General features: G+C 36.2%; 1 protein-coding gene across 1 annotated transcript in view; it reads right to left on the bottom strand.

The window, feature by feature from the left end:
* Positions 1-26,928, bottom strand: part of LOC126483762 (membrane metallo-endopeptidase-like 1) — a 302,629-nt gene that overhangs the window by 140,595 nt on the left and 135,106 nt on the right. The window contains exons 6-7 of the mRNA XM_050106909.1: positions 17,933-18,137; positions 8,928-9,059 (exon numbers count right to left, since the gene is read on the bottom strand). Coding sequence (XP_049962866.1) covers positions 8,928-9,059; positions 17,933-18,137 — 337 coding nt within the window. The remainder of the gene's footprint in view (positions 1-8,927; positions 9,060-17,932; positions 18,138-26,928) is intronic.

Genomic DNA, 26,928 nt, shown 5'->3' with positions numbered 1-26,928 from the left:
GAGAATGAATTCAAGGCAGAAAATAGTTTACTAGTATAAAATAAATAAATAGATTATCACTGTATTATGAAATATTCTGAATGTGGATACTTCATTTTGATGGAAGATCACAACAGACAGTATACACAGGATATTTTACTGCATCTTAAGTCTTTCTGTCCATTATTTTGTCCTTCCATTAACTAGTGCATTAGCTGATGCATCTATATGCCAGTATGGAAATTTAATTCTGTACCAGAGTCTGAAGATACGTTAATCAACAGCAAAAAATTACAAAAAATGAAGTCTGACTGACTAGTTATCTTTCATCAATATTTTCACCTAATACCTAAACTGTGTTTTAGTGTTTACTGTTCAGCACAATTGTTTGGTGGAAAGTGAGAAATTTGAGTTGCATGGTTGAGCACAAATGTTGATATGCTGTGTTTGAATACTTAGGCACAGGGTCACTGGAACAGTGAAACAATTTTTTGTAGTATTATATGATGTTTTATTCTCATGGATGCGTGAGAGTCTGGAGACTGGTGACTTGTAGAGTATCTACAGTGAATGTCCAGGTTGGTGAGTTGTGAAGTGAAACCCTTTCTCATGAGAAACTTTGGAATATCAAGTTCCTTAAGGACTAAAAAGACCATGATACAGTTATACTGAATATCACCACATGAAATGAAACTGTGACTAAACTTTCACTACAACATAATGAACATTATGATCTTCTTAATCATGTAATGTTTATGCACTTTATGGTTACAAACCAACAAAATTACTACTTCTGTGGAGCAAGCACAGCAAAAGAATGCAACACTGGTATAGATGCCTCGATAGCCACAAATATGGTAACCAGTTTGTTTAATCTGATAACAGGGTTCAGTGGAATTGCTTTAAAGCTAAACTCTTTCCAAAAGATGCTCATTATACATCTCATGACTGCAAACATTTAAAAAATAATGTTAATTTGACATTTGCTTACTTGGTTCAAGATATCATTTACCAAGGCTATGCACCACATTCACACCTATTATCTTCATAGCTCAATTTTACAAAACTGCTTCTGTACCCTGACATTTCTATTGCTAACCAAAGCAAGGTTTTCTATGTATGGCATGGCACTTGTTGAATTGCAGCCAACTCTTTCCTTCTCATCCCATCCTGTAATCTTCCCTGACCTGGGGTTCTGGGCAATCTTTCTGAACTGTACCCCCTCCCCTAAACCTCCCCACTCCTATTCCTTCACCCCTCTTCCTTCCCCTTCAGCTCTTCTGCTAGAAGAAGGAGCCACTGGCTCCAAAAGCTTGTAAAAGTTAAACCCTTTTGTGTGTGTGCTCTCCTGTCACCTCTTGGTGAGAAGATTTTTTTATCTATCCATTTACATTGTATTGTCAATAATTGATAATTTTTGTTGTTGTATTCTTCAGAGCAAGTATCATTGATTTTGTAATGTCCACATTCAGTTCTTTCTCACTATTAAGTAAATCAACTAATGTTTGTATTGCATTGGAAACATTTCTTTCTGCAACAATTGTATCTTCTTTTAAGTTGTCAATTAAAACTTCTTTGTTAGCAGAAAAGCCTCTACCAACTGCAGCATTTTCATGAAACATGCATAACAGCTTCTGCACAAACTTGATTAAGTCATAATTCATACTTTGTGTGTGTGTGTGTGTGTGTGTGTGTGTGTGTGTGTGTGTGTGTGTGTATGTAAATTAATCAGAAAGTGATCAAGTTTGTCCTTCTAATGATTGAAATGCTTCAGTTTTATTCAGAATATTCATTTTAAAATATTCTCTCTTCACTATGTCAGCTAATGGGGGAGTCATATGCTGTTTTCACACGAATTCTTCCAATGCAATTGTCACTTGAGAATTTCTCTAAATGGACTTCTGCACAACTTTGGATGAAAACATGAACTTCCTTTGACTATCTTTAATTTCAAAGGACTCTTCCCAATGTCTGCAATTTTTAGATACAGTTTTTGCAAAATATTTGGGCACACATTTCTGAAAATAACCACATATAGCTCAACACAGCCATGCCTCCAAATTTCTGCATCCATACTTGCCCTTCAAGGTTGCAAACTGCAGTAGCACAGACTCTGCTCCTGGATACAACATTTTTGGGGATACAAAAAACTTGCTACTCCCTTCTAAAACCACGTATAACTAACACACAAAACAAAAGTCATGACGGCCCACTCAATTTCATTACCATTTCATTACTTTTATAACCACCTGTTCATTTTCACTACTTTTTCATGACGTTCATGACCTGTAGACACCCTGTCCACTGAATGCTGGCAGGTGGCCTTTTCTGGTGAACCACATTTAATTCTCCAACAGATGGATGGCCATTGGTGTGTATGTCCCCTGCAACAATTGTCATAAGGGTGCAGGATTGAGGAGGAAGCGTTACAATCATCTTGTGGTGCAGTGTTACAGTCTGAGGAATGTTTTTGTGGCATTCCCTGGGCGATTTCATCACTCTGGAAGGTACAACATATCAGCTCAAATATGGAGCTATCCTTGGGCATCATGTCAACTTCTACATACAGTTTGTTGTTTCCTTGGCATTGTGGCATCTATTAGCAGGACAATAAAACATGTCACACAGCTTGCAGTGTACATGACTGGTTTGAAGAGCATCATGATGAGTCTACTATACTTCCCAAGCTACAAAACTCCCTGGACTTAAACACAATCAAGGATCTGTGAAACCACCTTGATCAGGCTGCTCGCTCAATGAATCCTCAGCCCAGATATCTAGCACATCTGGCCATGGTACTGGAGTTAGTATGGATTCACATCCTTGTTGATATCTTCCAGAAGCTCCTGCACATCTGCACTGCAAAAGGTGGATATTCAGGCTTCTGACAGGTGGTCACATTAATGTGACTGGACTGTATGTATGTATGCAGATGATGCAACTTTTCTTTCCATAAACCCTGTATTTGAGGATCTTATAAACAATATGGATCTGGTGAAAGAAAGTGCAACATCTTGGTTCAATGAAAAAGGCTTACTGTTTTTAAAAATATTTTAAAAAATGCAGGATATGTGTTTCAGCCAATCAATAATCACCAATATAGAAAATTAAATGTAAATTTTTTTAGGAATTAGATTTGATAATAAATTAACACGGAACCCTCATTTTCTACAACTAAACCTATATCTACATCTATACTCCACTAAGCATAGTGTAGAGCATGGCAGCAGGTATGTCCCATTGTATCAGTCAGTTAGGGCTTTTTCTCATTCCATTCCCTCATGGAGCATGGAAAAAATGACTGTATGAATGACTGTGCATGTAGTTATCCATCTAACCTTGTCCTCAAGGCCCCTAAGGGAGCTATAAGAGGGAATTGTAGTATATTCCCAGAGACATAATTTAAAGCCCATTCTTGAAATTTTGTAAGTAGATTTTCTTGGGATAGTTTATGTCTATCTTCAAGAGTCCACCAGTTCAGTTCTTTCAGCATCTCCTTGACAGTCTCCAATCGGTCAAAAAAACTTGTAACCATTTGAGCTGCTCTTCTCTGTATACTTTCAATGCCCCCTGTTAGTTCTATTGTTACAGATCCAGCACACTTGAGCAACATTCTAGGATGGGTTGACAACTGATATGAAAGCAATTTCATTTGAAGGCTGGTTACTCATTTCTGAACATTTAAAGTAAGTTTCCAGTCACTGCACCACTTTGAAATCTTACGAACATCTTACTGAATATTTGCACACCTTCTTCAGACAGTACTTAATGAGATATGAGGTTACATTTAATATTGTGCATTAGGTCATTAATACACAAGATGAATGAATAGCAAAGGTCCAACACACTTCCCTGGGGTACACCCAAACTTACTTCTGCATCTGTCAATTACTCACCATATAAGATAACATGCTGTGTCCCCCCTACTACAAAATCCTCAAACCAGTTGTAAATTTTGCTTGATATGCAATATGATCATACTTTCCATAATAAGTGTAGATGTGGTACTGACTGAAATGCTTTTCAGAAACTGAGAAATACTGTATCCACCTGAGTGCCTTGATCCATGGCTTTCAGTATGTCCTGTTAGAAAAATGCAAGTTGGGTTTACATGATTGACATTCCCAAACTCATGCTAGTTGGCATGGAGGAGGTTATTCTGATAAAGATATCTCTTTATGTTTGAACTCAGAATATGTTCTAAGACTATCTCAAATGGATGTCGAGGATATTGGATGACAGTTTTGTGGGCCACTTCTGCTACCCTCCTTGCACACAGGTATTACCTGCACTTCCTTTCAACTATTGAGCACAGTTTTTTGTTTGAGGGGTGTACAATAAATTTTAGTCAGTTGCAAATTCAGTATAGAATCTGATACAGATTCCATCAGGCCCTGGACCCTTTTTTTTTTTTCAATTTTAATTATTGTAGCTATTTCTCAATCCCAGTGGCATTAATATCTATTTTGCTCAACTTCTCAGTAGTATGAGACTTAAATTGGTGCAGTACTCTAGAGTTTTCATTTGTAAAGGAACTTTTGAAAACAGAGTTAAGCATTTCTGATTTTGCTTTGCTACCTTAAATTTCAGTTCCTGTCTCATTCATGAGTGACTGAGCACTAACTTCGGTGCAACTAATAGGCTTTGGATATGACCAGAATTTCTTTGAGTTTTGTAAGAAATCTTTTGACAGCAGGCTTCACACCTTCCTCTCTTGACAGCCAATGATGTTTCATGCAGTGTATTTCTTTAGAAGTTTCTATACAGTGACTGTATACTATGGAGAGTTCCTCCCATCATGACCTATCTCCTGGGAACATATCTATACAGCATGCAATCAACAATTCTTTTAAACTTGAGCAGTTTCTCTACATGGTTCTGCGCTGAGTTAAAAGCTTCAATTTCCTCAGGGAGACACACCCCATTTGTTTAAGTTACCATTTGTACTTTGGTAATTATTGTTGCCACAAATGTCTCATGGTCACTTACATCAGTTTTGATGTGGACAGTTAGGTTATCAAAAGAGATACATCTACAGGCAAGACTGAAGATATATAATAATGGCATATTTGGCATTTTTTTAAGTCTTTGTTTAGTTATGCATTACTACACTGAGGAAACTGAAAGAAGTGTGCATAATATTCTTGTAATTCATAAGAAGGCAATCAGAGTAATAGAAATAACAGATGGACATAGTCTAACTAAACCTAACTCTATTAAATATATGATCTTAACAGTAATTATTCTCATCCATTAATTGCTAAAAGCAAGGAAAAACTATGGTGATCACTTTTCTGATGAACATGTACCTCTACTGTATGGTTAAATTATTTGAATAAAATATTCCATGGGTAAAATAGCCCACATTTGGACCTCCATTCAGGGCTACTCAGGAAGATACCAAAAGGAAAAACAAAACTTGCATTCTACAAATAAGAGCATGGAACATTAGGTCCCTTCATAGGGCAGATAGGTTAGAGAATTTAAAAATGTGAATGGATAGATCAGTGTCAGATATTGTGGGAATTAGTGAATTGTGGTGTCCGGAAGAACAGGACACATGGTCAAGTGACTACCAGGTTATAAATACAAAATCAAACAAAGGTAATGCAGCAGCAGGTCTAATAATGATAAGAAAATAGAAATGTGGGTAAACTACTGTGAACAGCTTAGTGAACATGTTATTGTAGCCAAGGTAGACACAAAGCCAACACCCACCACAGAAACATACATGTCTACTAACTCTTCACATGATGAAGAGATTGAAAGAATGTTTCATGAGGTAGAATAATTATTGAGATAGTTAAGGTAGACAGAAATTTAATCGTGGTGAGGGACTGGAATTCAATAGTAAGAAATGGAAGAGAAGGAAAAAAATAGGAGAATATGGAATGGGGCAAAGGAACGAAATGTGGTAAAATTTTGCAAAGAGCATTATTTAATCATGAGTTACATGGTTTAAGAATTGTGTAAGAAGGTTGTATGCAAAAGACCTGGAGACACTAGAAGATTACAGATAGATTATATAACAGTATGACAGAGACTTAAAAACCAGATTTTACACTGCAAGGCAATTTCAGAGACAGATGAGCACTCTGATCACAATTTATTGATTATAAACTGCAGATTGGAGATAAAGAAATTACAAAGTGATAACAAATTAAGGAGATGGGACATATACAAACTGAAATAACCAGAGGTTCATGACAGGCATTGATGACTAAATTAGGGAAGAGGAATAGAGTAAAAGATGAATGGGTAGCTTTGATATAGTAAAGACAGCAGAGGGTCAACCAACAAGGTACGGTAGTAATCCTTTGACAATGCACAATATATTAAATTTAACTGATGAAAGGTATGGTAGTAATCCTTTGGCAATTCACGATATATAAAATTTAATTGATGAAAGGAGAAAACATAAAAATGCAGGAAATAAAGCAGATGAAAGGGAATACAGATGTGCAAAAAATGAGATTTACAGAAAGTATAAACTGGCTAACCAGGAATAGCTAGAGTGAAGATGCATGACAGTACAAGCATGTTGACCAAGGGAAGGATGGGTGCCAACTATAGAAAAAAATTAAACATGCCTTAGGAGAAAAGAGAAGCAGCTTATCAACATTAAGAACAAACTGATGTTTCAATACTAAGCAAACGAGGTAAAGCTAAGAGGTGAAAGATGGAAGCAATGTATAGAAGGGCTTTACAAGGGAAATGAACATGAAGGCAATATTACAGAAAGGGAAGAAGAAGTAAACAAAGATGAGCCAGGAGATACAATACTGTAAGCAGAATTTATCTGAGCACTGAAAGATCGAACATGAAGAAAAGTACCCTGGAATAGACAATGTTCCCTCAGAATTACAGAGATCCTTGAGTAAGCAAGCCATGACAAAACTATGCCACCTGGTGCGTAAGGTATTTAAGATGAGTGAAATGCCTTCAGACTTCAAGAAGATGCTATAATTCTAATTCCAAAGGTGAGTGGTGCTGACAGGTGTGAATGTTATTGTACTGTCAGTTTAATAAGTTGTGACTGTGAGTACTGACATAAATTATTTACAGAAGACTGGAAAAACTGATTAGAAGTTGAACTTGATAAAAATCAGTTTGGGTTCTGGAGAAATGTAGGAAATGATGGGCCATACTGATCAGGTGATTTATTCTAGGAGATAGGTTGAATAATGGCATACTGACTTTCATCCCATTTGTAGCTTTATAGAAAGCTTTTGACAGTGTTGGCCGAAATGTACTCTTGAAACTCTGAAGGTAACAGCATTTAAATACAGAGTGCAGAAGGTTATTTACAACTTGTACAAAAATCAGACAGGAGTTATATGAGTCGAAGGACATTAATGTGAAGCAGTGGATCAGAAGGGAATGAGACAGGGCTATTGTACCCTACTGCCAATATTCAACCTTTACACTGAGCAAGCAGTAAAGGAAACCATGGTGAAATTTCGAAAGGAATTTAATTTCAGGAAGAAGAAATAAAAACTTTGAGATTTGCTGATTACATTGTAGTTCTGCCAGGGATAGCAAAGGACTTAAAAGTACAGTTGAATGGAAGCAACATTGTCTTGAAAAGAAGTTGTAAGATGAACATCAACAAAAGTAAAACAATGGTAATGGAATGTAGTCACATTAAATTGGGTGATATTTAAGGGATTAGATTAGGAAATAAGACACTAAAAATAGCAGATGAGTTTTTTATTTGGGCAGCAAAATAACTGATTACAGCCGAATTAGAGAGGACAAAAACTGCAGATTGGTTATTGCAAGAAAATCATTTCTGAAACAGAGGAAACTGATAACATCTAACATACGTTTAACCATTAGAAAGTCTTATGTGTAGGTATTTGTCTGGCGGGTTCCTTTGTACAGAAGTGAAATGTGGACAGTAAGTAGTTCAGACAAGAATGGAATAGAAAATTATGAAGTACGGTGCTACAGAAGAAAGCTGAAGTTTAGATTGTTAGATCAAGTCACTAATAAGGAGATACTGAACCAAATTGGTGAAAAAAGAGAAGGGATTAGTTGATAAGATGTGTCCTGAAGAAGCAAGCAATCATCATTTTGGTAACGGAGAGATGCAGCGGGCAAGGGGCGGGGAGGGCAGGGGGGGGGGGGGGGGAGTGCTGGGGGGAATTTTAGAGGAAGAGAAATGGATGAATATGGTAGCAGGGTCAAATACTGAAGACCACAACAGTAATTAGTTTACACTGTATGTATGGGAGAGTTAATCACATATTTGCTGATCTATTTGACATCATTTTAACAAAGGGACAGTTATAATAGTTGGTGTTTAATGCTTAAATTGCAGTCAAACTGTATAACAAATTAATTCTACAAAAAAAGGATTACCCTACATGTACTAATAGTTGTGTAACATGAAAGTCTGGTTCGAATGTTAAAATCTGCCCTGACTGGTCCCCAAAATGTCTTCACATTTCTTAGTAGAGTTGTATTTGCAAACCATGCCTTCATACTGATCATTCTTATTCCCAGTATCTATTTTGATTTATTGAAATGTTGGTTGTAAAAATGGATACATTATTTTTGATATATTTCATTAATGATACATGCAGAGGTAACAGGTTTCTGTAGTAAATTCTTGAATTCGTACTACAGTTCATATTACACAGATTTGCAATCAGAAAGTTTTAGTTATAACAAATCCTGCTAAGTCCAATAAAAAGTTAAAACCAACTACAATGATAAATGCTGCATTGAGCACATTTGTACTACAAAATTTAAATTTGATCACTGACAATAGCTCTGAAAAAGGCATCATCCCAAACATGGAAGAAGGTACAGTTTGATGCAACATTTAGTTTTCATTTTTAAAGACCACTCAGGTCAGTGTTTTCAATCATTATGAGACATAAGCACTATCTTTTCATTTGTACACAAATTAAATGTTACATCTGAAAAGAGAATGTTCTTACCATATACTTATGTAAGTCAATGAGAGCAAATGTTAAGCTTTCATTAAATTTTGCAGCAGCAGTCTCATCAGCATCATTGAAGTAACCAAGATTCTTAACCAGATCTACAGTATTGCTGAAGATTTCATAATCCTATGCAACAAAGAAAGAAGAAAACATATTACTTTCATGGTTCCTTATAAAAATAAATGTCTTAATTATAGTTTAACAATAATGTATCCAACTGAACAATAAAACTATCAAAGTGTGTTATTATTTACAAAACAAATGTTACACTCTCTGCTGGATAAATTGCTTCACAGTTTTTGTCATTGCTTTCACATTTATGATTCATGGTTTGGATTGAGTAGCTCTCAAACTCAGTGTTTTATGGTTAGGAATGGGGGATAGAAAGTACACAAATAGTTGTAAGAATGTCAGTAGAGTATTTTTGCAAGAGCTGCTAGTACACAAGGACCAGACATAATATTCTGTGGAATTTGATAGCAGATGTAAAATGCTAACAGTCTCATGTGGTCAAAGGAGAGCAGTCTTATTATGATCTTAATATTAAGATAGATAAACTGCCAAATGGTGACAGGACTTTGTGGTTCAGTGTTTTTAGATTTGTTCTTAGTATATATCCAGCAGAGCTAAACACCTTATTTAACTATGTTTCTTAACCTACAAGCAAACGAAAAACCAAAATCCACTGTGTCATTGTTTTTACACTTTTTTGTGCTTTCAGTAGCAGATATAAAAATAATTTTAAACTAGTTGTGCTATTTCATTCTCTCTCTCTCTCTCTCTCTCTCTCTTTCTCTCTCTCTCTCTCTCTCTCTCTCTCTCTCTCTTTTTTCCATCCATGCCTTCAAAGTCTTTGTTGATTAAGGGACATGTTTCACTTTCTGTTCGACATTTTCACTAAATCTCTCTTCTCATGATGAGCTATGATGGGTTCTGAAAGCTTTCTCAGCTCTTGTGAATATTTGTTGCTCTACTGATGCCTAGTAAAACCTTGTTCCAATTCATTTGACTTTTTTTCCTGTGTACATGCATAGCAACACATAAAGCTGGAGAACACAAAGGTTAGAGATGTATAGTCAGAAAAACTAAAACCAAAGTAGTTTGACTCAAAGGGTAGTATATTATTTAGATGAGAATAATATAAATTTATTGTTAAAAAACTTTCTAAAGATTAAGCATTCACAGGTTGATGAGCATGGTTACAGTCATCCATTGCACCCATAGGTGGCACAAAAGAATAACCTATCTGTAGTTGCTTGGGAGCAAAGGAGATTTCTGTTGACATTACCACAAAGCTAACCATTCCTGTCACCTTGATATCATCATGTCTGAAAGCATCAAATGTCACCATCTGTGCCAGTGCTACATTTATCGCCTCTCTTGTACAGTTTACTTGTGACAATTGCATAGACCAACTAGAAATGAAACTGCAGCTAAATAAACACAGGGGGAAAAAACATCATTTACTAGGCATCAATGGAAAAGGGAAACACATATCGTCCCACAAAACTTTTCATTTGCTGCCTGTAATGCAAAGCATATATTGAATATAATAATGTAAATTGCAGCATGGAACAACAAAAAAATGGGAACAAAAAGCCACTCACCAATACACAACTGAGTGGTAGTGCATAGGCACAAGAAATAGTCTAGAAAATTGTAATAGCTCTCATTTTTACCACCTTATAAAAAGTTTATTTCTGGCATCTAATTTTTTTTTTTTATATGTAAATAAGAAAACCTTCCTTGAACAAACATTAATTAGAGATAAGAAGCATTTCCATTTTAGGTTGTATGCACTGAACCATACAGATCGGAATGAAATGATTTTAGAATTCTGTTTGCACAAGAAACAGAAATGTGGAAAGTAAGAGCCTGACCTGCTTCTACTCTAAATATGCTACACTTGGGGTATTTGTTTATTTGTCCATATAAATATCTTTTTCAGTACATATATTGTACACAGGATATTGGACAGAAAACCTTTGGGTTTGGGTTTTCAAATGTCAAAAATACATTATTTAAATTTTTAGAACAAATTTGATCCATACAGTTAATGATTACAATTTTTTTTAAAATACTTAATATTTATAACTTATTTCTACAATTAAAGATACAAATTTTTCTTGCATAAGATACTGTGGGATTGAATAGTAGCAGTTTTTCAGAAGGTAGGCTGTCATAGACTTTTTAAAGCTCTGCAGTTCAGGAAGAGTTTTTATGTGTCTTGGTAATCTGTTGTATAGTTTTGTTCCTGCATGATATAAACCTTTTTGGCATAATGTTGCGTTAAAATGATTAACATATATGTCACTGTCTGACCTGGTACTGTAATCAAGGACACTTTTGTTCTGAGGAAAAAGGTTTTCTTTTCTCAGTATACTTTTTTTTGACATGCATGACTACTTCCAGTATATAAATGCAGGATAGGGATAGGTTCTTTAGATCTTTAAAGAAAGGTTTGCATAGTTTTCTGCTGCTCACTTGTTTCATTATTCTTATAATTGCCTTTTCTTTCCTGAAAACTGTTATTGCCTGGCGTACATTTCCCCAGAAAATGATACTGTACTTCAGTACTGAATGTACACGAGCAAAGTATACAGCCTTAGCTTTTCCTGCACTAGTGTTATTGCAAAGAATTCTTACTACAAAGCTCTTTTTTGCTAGTTTTGAATTTAGGGATTTGATGTGAGTGTTCCATTTAAGAAATTTAGTTTCATTGACAGCACTAATGTTTTGGTTATCTATACATGTTACGGGTTGTGCCACATTTTTATTCTGATGGGTGTGGAAATTCATGAGTACCATTTTTTGGGGATTAACTATTAGCCTGTTTCTGGTAAACCATTCACACACTCCTTTTGTGATATCTTTTGCAGATGCAGTAAGATTTTCTTCTTTATTCCCTGTTCTAATCAATAGACTGTTGTCATCTGCAAACGGTACTGCTTCAGAATTCCTAATGTGTGATGGGAAATCATTAATGTTCACCAAAAAAAGAAAGGGACCTGAAATGGAGCCCTATGGAGCTCCACGACTTAGCCCACATGGTTCTGAAAGGTGTACCTGGAGTTCATTTCCTTCCATGTACTTAATTTCAGTTACCTGAGAGCAATATTCCAAATATGATTTAATCCATTGATTTGGCACACCTATTACACCATACCGTTCAAGCTTCCTCAGGACCACAGGATGATCGATCACATCAAAAGCTTTTGTTTGGTCCAAGAATAAACCTGAGATATTTCTGTGGTTGTCCACTGCATTTAAGAAATTGTTTATCAGATTCAAAGTAGCTGTTTCAATTGATCTCTGTGGTCTGAAGCCATGTTGACATCCAGAAATAATATTATTCTTGTCAATGAATGTAGTTAGTTATGAAAGGAACACTTTTTTCAATAATTTTCAAAAACCCTGACAGTAGATACACAGGCCTATAGTTACACATACATTGACGATCACCTTTTTTATATAGGGGTATTACTTTTGCCATCTTCAGTTGCTGTGGGAAGTCAGCACATTATAAGGATGAACTGCATATGTCCAATAAAGGCGAACATATTTGTCTTGCTGTTATTTTTATAATATAATCTGGAATATCATCAATACCAGTTGAATAACTTCTTTGTGCCTGAAACTTTTGGTGAGACTTTTACAAAGAGCTTCCCCTATGTCACAGAATAGAGACTCCAAACTCTTGTGCCATATTTGAAAGTGATGCAAACTTTGGTTCACTAAGTTAATCGTTAAATCTAATTTTTACATTCCTTTCATAAGACATGCTGTGGCAACAAGATTTTTCTCTGTGTTTTGGATAACAGCCTTTATTGTCAAAAGCGAATTACTAAAGGCAAACATGTACTTAATTTTGCAGCTAAAGTACATCCAATAACTGAATTCTTGTCCTGTACAATTGGAAACGAAATCAATATTCATGCAGCCATTGACAAGAGCTCCTTTATAATTCATGAACACTCAGACCTTGAAAAACTAATACTTCTTGCAACTGTCTCTTGCCAGGCCTTAGACAGGCATATCCCATGCTCTCAGTTGAAATTAGTATCCTATGACCCATCCAGCTTATGCAATACCTTATTCTGTCCACACGCCTCCTCTGCTACCAACCCTCCAACTGAAGGGGCATTACCTTGTAAGCAGCTCAGATGCAAGGCCTATTTCATCAGTACACAGTAAGTCCTACTGCAATCCAGACTTTCCATACACAATACTTCCTAGGCCATTTGAGAAAGAAGACACATCATATGTAAGCTGTGCTGCAAATTCTCTGTTCAATCAAAATATGTCAAGTAACTGTCTTCTCACATGAATGGCCTCTGCCAAGCTATGGCTACCCATGAACATGATCATCCTGCACTTGCTGCACACCACGACACCAATGACCCTAACAACAGCTTCAATACCCATGTCATTTGAAATGAGCCCCTGCCCCCTCAATCCTGAGGACTGCTCTTAAAAACTGCAGAGGTGTGACATGCTCCTCCATCACATCTTCTGTTGTTGCTATCCTCCAAGCCAGAATCTTCACTACTCTCCTCTCCTCCTCCTCTTCTTCTTCTTCTTCTTCTTTTGCCTAAAATGCTTCTGCCTATTCAGGTAATTCACAGAGTCTCTACCAATCATCTCTTTTCTACCACAGTCTACCATTCAGAATTTCCTCCCATCATAGTCCTCTTTGGTTCATATCATCCTTTAGCTGGTCTCCAACTTTTTCATGGACTTCCAATTGCTCCTCCTCCATATTCTGCCCATTCTCGCATTCTTGTTGGGAGTCTTTCTTGTTGCATTATTTTAATGTGGCCAAACAGCTTCAGACTATTGCTCTCCATAGTTTCTTTTAGGAAACTGATCTAAGCATGTTACACATTGTTTCATTTCTTATCCTGTCCATTCTTGTCTTATCCATGATCACTCATAGAAAACACATCTCTGTCACTTGTCTTATGCACAGATCTTTCTTTGTCTAAATCAAACATTCTGATCTTAGGTCAAAACTGGTAGATAACATGAGTTGTACATCATGATCTTTGTGTTGGCAGGTATTTTCCAATTCTTAATTATACACGGTAACAAAATCCCTCTCCAAAATTGCATCTTTGATGTTTCCTTTCTTCATTAGCTTACTTCCTAGATATTTTAAAGTATCTACTTCTTTAACAATTTTTCCTTTACAACTTGCATTCTTAATCTCTTTCATTCTTTCTGCTGATGTTCCATTACCTATCTTTTTGTTAATTTCCATGCTTGCTTCTTCATTTACCATCTGACAGGTATATAGTTGTTGTTCCAAATTCTGCTCACTATCATCCAAAATCACCACACAGTCTGCATGTGCTACGGCTTTCGTATCATCTCCTGCTGACCCTTGGCAAACTTTTATTTATTTATTTTCATGTTTCATGGATCCTTTATGCGAATGTATTGATAGGATGTAAAACGTGTCAGATTATTACAGTAATAACCATATCTAAATGGTCGTGAGGCTTACAAACTAAATCATTATAAAAAGATACATGAGGTTCAAGTGTTTAAACAACACAGATTATAGTAGTAATAATGGTTACACTAAAAATTATGAATCTTACATTCTAATACATATGAAAAGCTTTCTGTCATCAATTGATATGCCAGTGCTACATAATTAGTTCTTATAGGAATGCTTAAATTAAATACGTAGTACTAATTGTTGCAAACTGTCAAAAAATTCCTGTAAAGAATATAAACAACTGTTCATCAAAAGATAAGGTTTCAGCTGTTTTATTAATTTAGTCATATCCTCAGTGATTTATTTAACATGAAATGAAAGTTTGTTGTATGCTTTTATGCTTGAATAATGTACTCCTTTCTGTACCATGCTGAGGTTTTTTTATATCTTTGTGAAGATCATGTTTACTTCTTGTATCATGATCATGATATTCACGGTTTGTTTTGTAAAATGTATGATTACTGTTGCCTCATGATGTTGTTCATGACTATGTAAATGAGCACTGGTGACAGCATACTTACTTTTCGAACCCCTTTTCCCATTCTGAACCATTCTGTGATTTTTTTGCCATCTATTATAATACAATTCAGGCATTTGTTATAAATGTTTCTGCTTTCAAGCTACAGTCCTTTTGACATTTCCATATCTCTTTCTAATAGTGTTGTCAGTCATTTTTATATTTATGAATGCAGCTAAGATATCTTTCCCAGAATCTCATTTCTTTTCTACTGTGTGTCTACCTCTAAATAAAGCATCTATTGTTCATCTTATGGGTAGATATTCTTTTTGTTCTCTTGATTATGGCTTACTATCATGTTTGTGGATTTCTGTAAAATTATCTTTTCATAAAGAGTGCACAATAATGTGCACTTTGTTACCCTTCATAAAACTAGATACAATAACTGCCTTTTTCCAATCATCAGGAATATTTCCATATGTTCATACTATCCTCATTGTTCTATACAATCATACTATCCTCACTGTTCTATCAATGAATTTTATTAGGTCCTATGCCTTTGAACATTTCCACTGTAATTTCATCTACTGCAGGAGCCTTGCCAGTTTTCATTCCTAATACAGCTTTCTCTAGATCTCTTTCTATTTCCTCTATAAGGGTGTTATTTATTTCATCTCCTGCCATTTCATTACATGTAATTTTTTTTCATTCCTTCCTTATTGAAGATTTTGGAAACATTCTTTCCATACTTTCAGATTTTCTTTTTCCCTCACATGGATTTTCCTTCTTGGTTGATACCTTTAAAAGTTTATCCCTTTAACCCACTACTGGCCATTGTCCCTTTTTTGGGACGCATATATTTTACTTATTTCTATGTAAGCAATGGAGCTTTTAGCCTTTATTGTTGCACCTGTACATTCAACTAACTGCTATAATGCCTGTAAATGTAAAACAAATAACTTTTTTCTAAGTACTTCATGTCAGGAAAATTATAAACTTGCCGATTTTTTGTTCTCGCACTTGGCAGCACTGTATGTCTGCTGGTAGTTCCTGGACGACAATGGGCTGTGATTTAGTTGTCTGGGCGTGTTTGTTATGAACGTAATGATGTCCATGTAAGATTAAGTATACTTCAGATTTTTTCAAATAAGTGCAATATCGATATATTTTATGCGTCCAAATAATGGGACAATAGCATGTTACACTATCATTTATTGTTGATGTGCCCTATTCTTGTATACACGTATTATACAGACAAGAATTGCATTTTACGTTCTTTATATCTGCTTTTTTCATGTTCTATTCCAATTTTAAGATTCCAACAGGATAAAAACATGCCACGTGGACTTACACTTGAAATTCTAGCAGAACTAGTGAACCATCAAGAGAGTGACGATGAAGATGATGACGTAGAATTGGCGATTATTCCACCTGATGCAGATGTAATAACAGATGAAGAAGACATTGACAAAAATGTATTGAACAATGAGTCTGTTGTACAAGATGTAGACGGTACTTTAGAGAGAAGCTCTCACTTTTGGATGTCTGACAGAGAATAGTGATGTTTTACCTATCAAAGAAAACAGGATCAGTACCAAAACGCAGAGGACCACAAGGAAGCAAATTGATGGGAGGACAGGTGAGCACAGATGTATGACTATATCCAGGAAATCATTTCATTGTGTCAAGTAAAACACAGAAGAGAGTAAAACACAGAAGAGATATGCTTACTGCAAGGAAAAAAAAAATTGTATAGGTGCAATGTTGGTGTACATGACAAGTGTTATGCTTCATTTCATACTGAACAGACATTCAATAATATTAAAACATTCTTTATTTATTGTTTGTGTTGTTTCTTACAATATTATGCATGGAGAATAAGGTTGTAAATTTGGATAGGACATTTGGCCAATGTCCCAAAAATGGGACAGTGTGTAGTTTTTGTTGTAATAAACTGCAAATTTTCAAAACAACTTTTTATTCAATTAATCACTCAATGTAACATACTTATGTATAAAAGTTTGCAAAAAATGATCCAATAGAGTTTTGGCCAGTAATAGGTTAAAAGTTGATGCTGAATCTGTTCACTGTGTATCTCTTGTGTTTCAGTTTCCAGCACGTGGTTTTTGTCTTTTTCCTCCATACATACCCTTTTCAAATTTCTTCAATGTCCCCTACCAATAGTACATGGTTCTGTCAAGATTAATGCCTGTTATCACTTTCACTTCTGTCAGGCATTTCTGATTTATTCAGTTATTATTATATAGTCTATTACAGATTTCTGTTACAAATTTCAGTTGTATCTCATAAACCTTTGACAATCTCTTTTCTTATACCATCCATTACCAATTAACCATTTATTTCTCAGACATATTCACTACTGTCCATTCTATTCTGACACATTCTCTCTCTCCATTCCCCTTATCTAATACTCTCCTGTCATTTTCCATTCCATCCCTGTAATGTGATGAAATTATACACTACTTACCCACCATCCCCCTTCCCATCTCTCAAACCCAACTTTCTGATTATTGACATAATTAATTCCCAGTTTGCTTCTGCTCCTGAGAGATATTTCTGTCTGCTTCGCTCATCTCCATCTGACACCTTTTTGCCTCCTTGTTCAGAATCCCCCACCCTCTTCCTACCATCACTCTATCCTTACCTCTCAAAGTGTACCTGCATAGGTAACTACTGCCAGTGTTGCCATAACTACAGCAGAGTCAGACACATTCTGGGGTCTGAGTGACAAGCCCTGCCATTTTAACCTCCACCAAACTATCTTCCTCACCTCACTAAGGAAGGAACTTTTTGTTCCTTTGTGTTTATTTCTGTATGGGCCTCTTGGTAGTATGGATAATTCTCCTCATGAAGATAAGGACTAGTCAGCAATTCTTTCTCATAGCCTTCCAGTTTTTTCACATGCATTTTCCTTCTGAATCAACAGTAAATTCAGTTTTTCATAATGACTTATTCGTTACACAGAACATTTCTAAAATTATACTTAACTTTATACAAAAATCATTATTCCTCACATACCTCAATACAATTCCTATATGACAAATATTTGTTATCCATATCCATTTCAGGTTTGTTACTGTTCTGACTTGCACTTCTCCAGCAATCGGATGTCCTCCTGTCTCCAGAGAAGATTCTACCTCCAGGTAGTGGTGGTACAAGTTTAAACACAAATGTTGGCTTATTCTTACTTTCCACATCCAACAGAACATCAAACAGAGGAGAACTGCAATTACAAACATATTACAATAATTGCAAATGTATATATAAATTGAAAAAATGCATATAAAAATGTGTAATAAGTACACATTGGTTGGTCATAACTGAAATGCAGCTACTCACAGAAGTGGGCTATCATTATCTTTTTGCAGCAAAACTTGATAGACATGCTAATGCATTAATCAGGGACTGATTTACACTGGAAATAATTTGGTTCCAGTTTTGGCCATCAGGTGCAGATGTGGCACTGTACACTGTTTGTATGACTGTATGACATACACACTGTCATTTGACAAGCCATAACATGAGTGAACAGTATGTCTATTGAGAAGAGAGACTGTGTGCTGTTAGTGAAACAGTTTTATGTGAACAGCAGCAATTACAGTGACACACTGAAGAGTATCACTGACTGAAAGGTCTGAGTAGAGGCCTAATGTCATTAAATGGTTTAAATAATGAAATTCAAAAACATTGGTGACCTCGATGTTGCACCTGGAACAGGAAGGCATCCCAGCCCTGGTGGATGTTATTGTTGAGCTTGCTGTTGCTGTAACCAACCATCTAGCACGTGCCCCAGGTAGGGCTAGTGCTCATGTGGAGTCACTAGAATTGTCCATCCCATGGTCAACAGTAAGGAAAGTTTTACAGTCTATTTTACATTGGTACCCATACAAGGTGCAGAAATTGCAGCAGCTGAAACCCTCTTGCAACATTCTGAATTTGCTCTTTGGTTTCTGGTACAGACTGAAGTTTGATGACATGGTCGAACAATACTTCTTGGAAGGATGAGGCACATTTTATACTATAGGGTGTAGTGAATACACAGAACTGCCACATTTGGGATAGTGTTTAACCACATGTTCTGCATGAAGAGCCATTGCACTCGCCATAAGTGACTGTATGGAGGGATTCACGAGAACTTTTATTTTCAGCCCAATCTGCTTTGAAGATAATACACAAGAAGGCCTGTCAGGTGCACCGTGATGTCTACACATTATCAAGAACTTGTACAGAATGTGATTTCTGCTTTGGAAGAACCAAGTGTTTGGAAATCACTATTTTCATGCAAGATGGGGCAACACCTCATGTCGCTCACTCAGTCAAAGACCTGCTTAATGCAACTTTCCGTTAATGTTTTATCTCCAGAGGTTTTCCAGATGCACATTCTGTAAGATCATGTAATCTGAATCCATGTGTTTTTGGGTCTGTGGATATCTAAAAGAACGTGTTTACCACAGACACGTTCAGTCTCTATCTAATCCACAGGCCCGTATACAAGAATATGTTTCTCGAATTTCACTGGAACTGCTGTGAGCACCTGTTGATCATGTCATTTTATGGGTGCAGCATTTCATTGATGCCTCCATGCTCATATTGAACAAACTGTGTAAGGAGCAGTTAATAATAAAATCAACATTATGCCTTAATCACTTGTTTATCATTTCTGCCCATATCTAGTTCCTAATCCATTACATATGGAAATATTTCTATATATCTTTCTTGCATTTGCAGCACCAGAGTTGCTCACGGTGACCAAGATTGGGACTAATTTTTTTTCCAGCATAAATCGGTTCTTCATTTGCACATTAGAATATCTACAAGTTTTGCTGCCATGCGATAATTATAGCCCCCAGAGGATCTCTGTGGGTAGCTGCACCTTTATTATAACTACCCAATATAAAATTATCTGGTCTTTATGACACTGAAATACTCCTCATTTTAAACAAAAAGGGAGACATTGTGAAAGTCAAAAGACAGGCAAAAAGTTATCAGTACAATTTTAGGTCCAAATCAAGCTGAAGAAGGAACATACAGATTAAAAGCAAGTAAGGACATTAAGAAAAATACCATCACGTCTTCAGCTGTGAAAAAGTTCAAGCTAAAATTCTATGGGCATATTAAACATGAAACAACCAGATTAACTATACAAGATGTGGAATTCTATTAAAGTTGCACAAAAGTTAGAACTGAAACAATAAAATGAATCAGTCCGAAAAAAGAAGCGGTTAATATGTCATGTCTGGACAATTGGTGTGGCAGATAAATATGATTTATTTATTTATTTATTTATTTAGTCCTTCAAATCCTATATGTATAGAATATATACAAGGATATTGGACATGGTTAGGTATTTACAAGATAAAATACAGTTTGTATTGCAATCCTAAGGACTAGATATTGAAGTAATTTAGCACAGATTCATAAATACAACAAACATTACAGGCTACATACAAATTAGAATATTAATAATGCATCTTTATTTTTGTTGTTTGGCTTTTATATATTCTGTCAGACTGTAAAAGCAATGATCAATTAAATATGCATTTACTTCAGCCTTAAAACCACAGAGTTTACCTATTGATTTAATATGTTTAGGTAGATTATTGAAAATCTTTATCCCAGTATGTAGTGTGCCTTTTTGGCACAATGATGTTCTCACCCGTTTCACATGAATGTCAGATTTTTGCCTTGTATTGTGTGCATGTATATCTTCATTTTTTAATAAGATATCTGGGTGTCTATTGATATATTGTTTGATGAAAACTGATGCTTCATAGATAAAAATGCAAGGAAGAGGAAGAACTGACAGTTTTTTGAATATGGGTCTGCACGATTTTGTATTGTTTACCCCTTCAATAATTCTTAGTATTCTCTTTTGCATCCTGAAAAGTTTAATATTTGTTGTTGTATTGCCCCAGAAGATTATGCCATGTTTAATTACAGAATGCACATAGGAGTAGTATACATTTAACAGGCTGGCTTTGCTGCAACAAGTTTTTAAGATCCGTATCATGTAACAGGTTTTGCTTAGTTTTCTTTGCAAATATTCAATATGTACCGCCCATTTTGTGTTGTTCTGGAGCCAGAGTCCCAGAAATTTAGTGCTGTCAACACTTTCAAGAACTCTGTCCCTAAGTTCTATTTCTATGTTTGGGTGGTGTCTTCCTTTTACATTATAGAAATTCAGTGCTACTGTCTTTTCTTTGTTTATAATTAGCTTGTTGTAGCTGAACCACTGTTCTACACTGTTCATTGTTTGGATAGCGGAGTCTTTAAGTTTTTCTTCTGTTTTACCACTAATAAGGAAGCTTGTATCATCTGCAAATTGGAGGGTAGTTTGGCAATACTTGTTGTACATAAGATCATTGACATAGAGGAGAAACAGAATGGGTCCTAATACTGATCCTTGAGGGACACCATATTTCACATTTTCATATCCTGAATAGTAGTAGCTGATTTTGTTATGGTCAGTATATTGTACTTCAACCACCTGTTTGCGACCACATAGGTATGTCTTGAGCCACTCATTGGATATACCTCTAATTCCTAACTGGTCAAGCTTCTGCAGTAGGGCACTATGGTCAATGACGTCAAAAGCTTTAGATAAATCAAGACATATGCCTGTCACAAACTCACCTGCATCCAGTTTAGTATAGATTTCATTAAGAAATTCAAATATTGCACTTTCAGTTGAATAGCCTTTCCTGAAGCCATGCTGTGAAGGAGAGAGAATCTTATTTTTATTTAGGAAATCAGACAATCTCTTATAAAAAACTTTTTCTAAAACTTTAGAAAATACAGGGAGTAGGGCTATTGGTCTATAATTTGAAACACATTCTGGATTTCCTTTTTTGAACAGTGGTTTCAGCTTTGCTGTTTTTAAGCATGAAGGGAAGGTTCCTGATGCCAGTGAGCTGTTGCACAAATGTGTCAAGGGTTCAGCTAAGGCAAGACAGCATTTTTTAATAATTGCATCTGGTATTCCATCAATTCCACATGAGTAGCCTGTTTTCAAGGTTTTTATAACTGATAATATTTCTTCAGAATTTGTGGGTGAAAGGAACAAAGATGTAGACACATTTCTTACACTATTGCATGTTGGAGGTGATATTTTGTTGTGTTCTTCCAGTCCACTCACCAACTCTTCACTTACGTTTGCAAAATATTTGTTGAAGGTCCCTGCAATTTCTGTTGGGCAAGAAATCATTTGTCCTTCATAACATAAGTTCACATTTTTATATTGTTTAGTTTCATTTGTTTGATTTTTTATAACTTCCCATATAGCTTTAGACTTGTTTTTTGAGTTTTCAATGTATTTGTCATTTGCCATTGTTTTAGCTTTCCTTACAACATTTTTGAGGATCCTCTTGTAACTCTTCAGGTACAAATGAAATTCATGAGGCATGTTCTGTGTCTTTGCTATATCGTGTAATCTTCTTTTCTCTGCACAAGATATTCTAATACCTATTGTAATCCATTTGTTCTTCTTGAAGTTAGGTTGACATTTTTGCTTTTTTAGTGGAAATGCAGCTTCAAAGTATGACATGAAGATTTCCATGAATTTTTCAAACTTTTTGTTAGTATTTTCACAGGTATACACTTCATACCAAGTTTCTTCACTTAGTCTCTGTACAAAAAGGTTTATTTGTTTGTTAGTGAATTTCCTTGCTTCTTTTACAAGTTCCTCTTTCTCAGTTGTTTCACTTGGGGTGTGCAAAGCAATAAACTGTGCATAGTGATCACTGAAGCCAGTATTAAGATTTCCGGCACATAAATTGTGATTTACATTTGTGTTTATTAATATCTGATCAATTGTTGAGCTAGTTGTTGGTGTAACTCTTGTAGGAGAGTCTATGGTGGCTTTTATGTTATATGTTTCCAGTAGGGTCATCAAGCTTTGCTGGTCTTTTGAGATTTCTTGAAAATCAATATTAAAATCTCCACATATGATCACTGTTTTGTTGAAGTTTTTTATAGTATTTAAAGCTGCTTCTAGTTGGTGACAGAAATCATTTAAGTTCCCATCAGGGCTCCTATATACACAGATGATTATTAATTTTAATGCAGAGAGTTCAACTGCGGATACTTCAAAAATTTTCTCTTCAGCTAACAGTTCAATGCATTTTATGTTACAATAATCAATGCCACTTTTAACAAATATACATGACCCTCCATGACTGGATGTAATTCTAGAAAATGATGAAGAAAGATTGAAGTCTGCAAGTTTTGTGACTGACATTGCATCTTTAGGCAGCCAGTGTTCAGTTATACACACTACAGAAACGTTTTTTAGCTCATCAGTACATAAAATTTCAACTTCACTTAATTTGTTTAGCAATGATTGGACATTTTGATGAATCAGCATGAAATTAAAGGATTTGTTAGGCTTTGGCATATTGTTAGACTTTGGGACCATAACAACTTAACAACTTGGTCTGGTGACAGGAAAAGAGCATATTCTGAGAGAATGAGGTCAATAAAGGCTAAATACTGTTGTTGGGTGACCTATCTTCAAGAAAAAATTCTAGTGCTATTTTTTTTGGGGGGGGGGGGGAGGAATTTTCTTGTATTTCTATAAGCTGGGATTATCCAAAGGTTCTTTTGATTTTGCAGCTTATTTCTTATGTTTCTTTTCTTTGTTGTCTGAATTATTCTAGGTGTTACGTTTTTCTCCATTTTTGAGATCCTTGTCATAGCATTTCTCCACTTTCCTTGTTGCACCATGTCTTCTTTTTCTAAACGGCCAGCCACAATGTTTTCTCTGTCACTTCAGTAATTTGTACCTGGAGTCTACACAATCATCTTTTATAGTTGTCTCAGCTTCTTCTCTAAAGTTTCCTATGTTTTCTGTTCGATAAGAGTTCTATTAGAGTTGTAGTTGATTATTTTGTGGCTTTCCTTTTTAGTCTTACATGCAAGAAAATGTATTTTAACCTTAGAGAAATAATTATCTGAGTCAAATTCCTCATTTGTGATCATTTTAAAACTCGTTATTTTACTAATATTCCTTCTGGATATGGCTATGTAGTTCACTTGAAATTCTCCTAGATCTAGATCTGTCTCTCATTGTCATTATTTCTATTGTTATTAGTATTCATGTTTGGGCTGTACTGGATCATGTGGTGTACAACAAAAGCCATCTTAGAACTACTTAATTTCAAGTTCCAAGAATCATTTGGATTATTAATCACTGTGATGTGAAACAAGTTATTTTACAATCATATTTCACATTCGTATGTAGGTTGATGGCAGCATTTTGCACATCTTTTTGTGTTAAAGACAACTTTAATGTGGAATAATGAATGTCATTTTTCTTCTGTGTTGTAATTACATCCATCATTATTCCTTTTTAACTGCACTGGATTATTTACAACAAATGTAATGAGGGAATAAATGTAGTGTGAAATCATAGTCAAAATGCCTAAATCCTGGAGGTGATGTCTACAAGATGATTGTGTGTGAGCACCAAGTATTATTCTTACAGCAGTGAAGAACATAGAAAATTCATTATGAATAGGAAGATGGGACAAAGAGGAAGTTACTGTGAACACTTCAGTGATAGAGTTATTAATACCAGGATCAACTGCAAACGAATGCCACAAAACAGTCCAGCTATATACATTGATGTCACAACCAGAAGATGAAGAGATAGAGTATAAGAAGAAACTGAATGAGTAACTCAGTGTGTAAAGGGAAAAATCTAATAATCACAGTGGCAGCAATACCGTAGTAAGGAAAGGAGTAGAGGACAGAGTTACTGGAGAATTTGGAATGAGAGAGGAGAAAGACCCACTGAGTTCTGCAACAATTTTCAGCTGTTAATATCACATTCTCTGTAGAGTGAGAGAGACAATGAATGGACATCATTTCATTTCAGCATGATGGGCATAGAGGAATTCTTGGCAAAGTTTAAATGGATTATAAGTTGCACTCTGGAGAAGCACATGACCAGTAAGTAGAAGGATGGAAAAGACCCACCATGGTTTAATAACAACATTCAGAAAATGCTGAGGAAATAAAGACTGTTATACTCTCAGTTAAAAGATAATGCACAAATAATGACAGGACAATGTTAGTAGAGATTCATGTTCTGTAAAAATATGCTGGAAGCATATACCCTTACAAATGACCTAACAGAGAAAACTAGAAAATTCTGTTCCTACATTAAATCACTAAGTGGGTTAAAGGCTTCTATCCAGTCACTTGCTGTCCAGTCTGGTGCGGTAATAGAAGATAGAAAAAGGAAAGCTGAAGTTCTAAATTTCACATTTATGAAGTAGTTCATGCAGGAGGGTTGTAGAAACATACCATCATTTGACCATAGCACAGATTCCTGTATGGAGGACATAGTAATAGGCATCCACGGCATTGAGAAGTAACAAAGGGTTGAAAACAAGTAAGTACCTGGTCCACATGGAACCCCAATTTTATTTTACAAAGAGTACTGCCTTACTTAGCTTGCATTTATCATGAATTTCTCACACAGTGGAAAGTCCCAAGTAATTACACTCATGCTCATAAATTAAGGATAATGCTGATACATGGTGAAACAACACTCTTGTGGGCAGCTTGTGGGTTTAAATCACCTCTGGGTATAACCATGTGTTGCATTTGACCTGCGGTCATTGCACAGTGGCGCTGGCAGCAGTTCATATATGCAGAGGTGTGTTCGTGCACGTCAGAGTATGGTGCAGTGATTAAGTTTGCAGACATTTTCAGACATGCTAATGGTGACTGTGTATTGAAAATGGCTCAAAGAACACCTGTTGATGATGTTATGAGGGGTAGAATACTAGGGCGACTGGAGGCTGGTCAAACACAGAAGGTCATAACACAGGCCCTCCATGTGCCACAAAGTGTGATCTCAAGATTATGGCAACAATTCCAACAGACAGGAAACATCTCCAGGTACTACAGTGCACAACACCACTAGAAGACCAATATCTCACCATCAGTACCCACACACAGCCGTGGAGTACTGCAGGTAGCCTTGCTTGGGACCTTACCACATCCACTGGAACAGTTGTCTCCAGACACACAGTCTACAGACAACTGAACTGCCTGGAGACCTGCAAGGTACATTCCACTGACCCCTGGTCACAGGAGAGCCCGTAGTAAAGCCTGGTGTCGAGAACACAGTACATGGTCATTGGAACAGTGGTCCCAGGTTATGTTCACAGACGAGTCCAGGTATAGTCTGAACAGTGATTCTCACTGGGTTTTCATCTGGCATGAACCAGGAACCAGATAGCAACCCCTTAATGTCCTTGAAAGGGACCTGTATGGAGGTCGTGGTTTGATGGTGTGGGGGTGGAATTATGATTGGTGCACATACACCCCTCACCCCTGCATGTCTCTGACAGAGGAACTGTAATGGGCCAGGTGCATCAGGATGTCATTTTGCCCACCTTTTCAGGGGTGCAGTGGGTCCCACCTTCCTCCTGATGGATGATAACGCACGGCCCCACCAAGCTGCCATCTTGGAGGAGTACCTTGAAACAGAAGATATCAGGTGAATGGAGTGGCCTGCCTGTCCTCCAAACCTAAACCCCATCATGCACATCTGGGGTGCTCTTGGTCAATGTACTGCTGCACGTCTTCAAACCCCTACGACACTTCAGGGGCTCCAACAGTCACTGGTGCAAGAATGGGAGGCTATACTCCAGCAGCTGCTCGACCACTTGATCCAGAGTATGCCAACCCATTGTGCGGCCTGTGTACATGTGCATGGTGATCATATCCCATATTGATGTCAGGGTACATGCGCAGGAGACAGTGGCATTTTGCAGCACATGTGTTTCAGGACGGTTTTCTCAACTTATCACCAATACCATGGACTTACAGAACTGTGTCATGTGTGTTCCCTATGTGCCTATGCTATTAGCACCAGTTTTGTGTAGTGCCACATTGTGTGGCACCACATTCTGAAATTATCCTTAATTTATGACCATGAGTGTAGAAGAAAGCATAGGAGACTACTGTTACTGTATATAAGAATGGCAAAAGAATGGGCCCAC

This window comes from Schistocerca serialis, chromosome 6 (assembly GCF_023864345.2).
Source record: "Schistocerca serialis cubense isolate TAMUIC-IGC-003099 chromosome 6, iqSchSeri2.2, whole genome shotgun sequence".
NCBI lineage: Eukaryota > Metazoa > Arthropoda > Insecta > Orthoptera > Acrididae > Schistocerca > Schistocerca serialis.
This window is presented reverse-complemented; position numbering and strand designations above follow the sequence as displayed.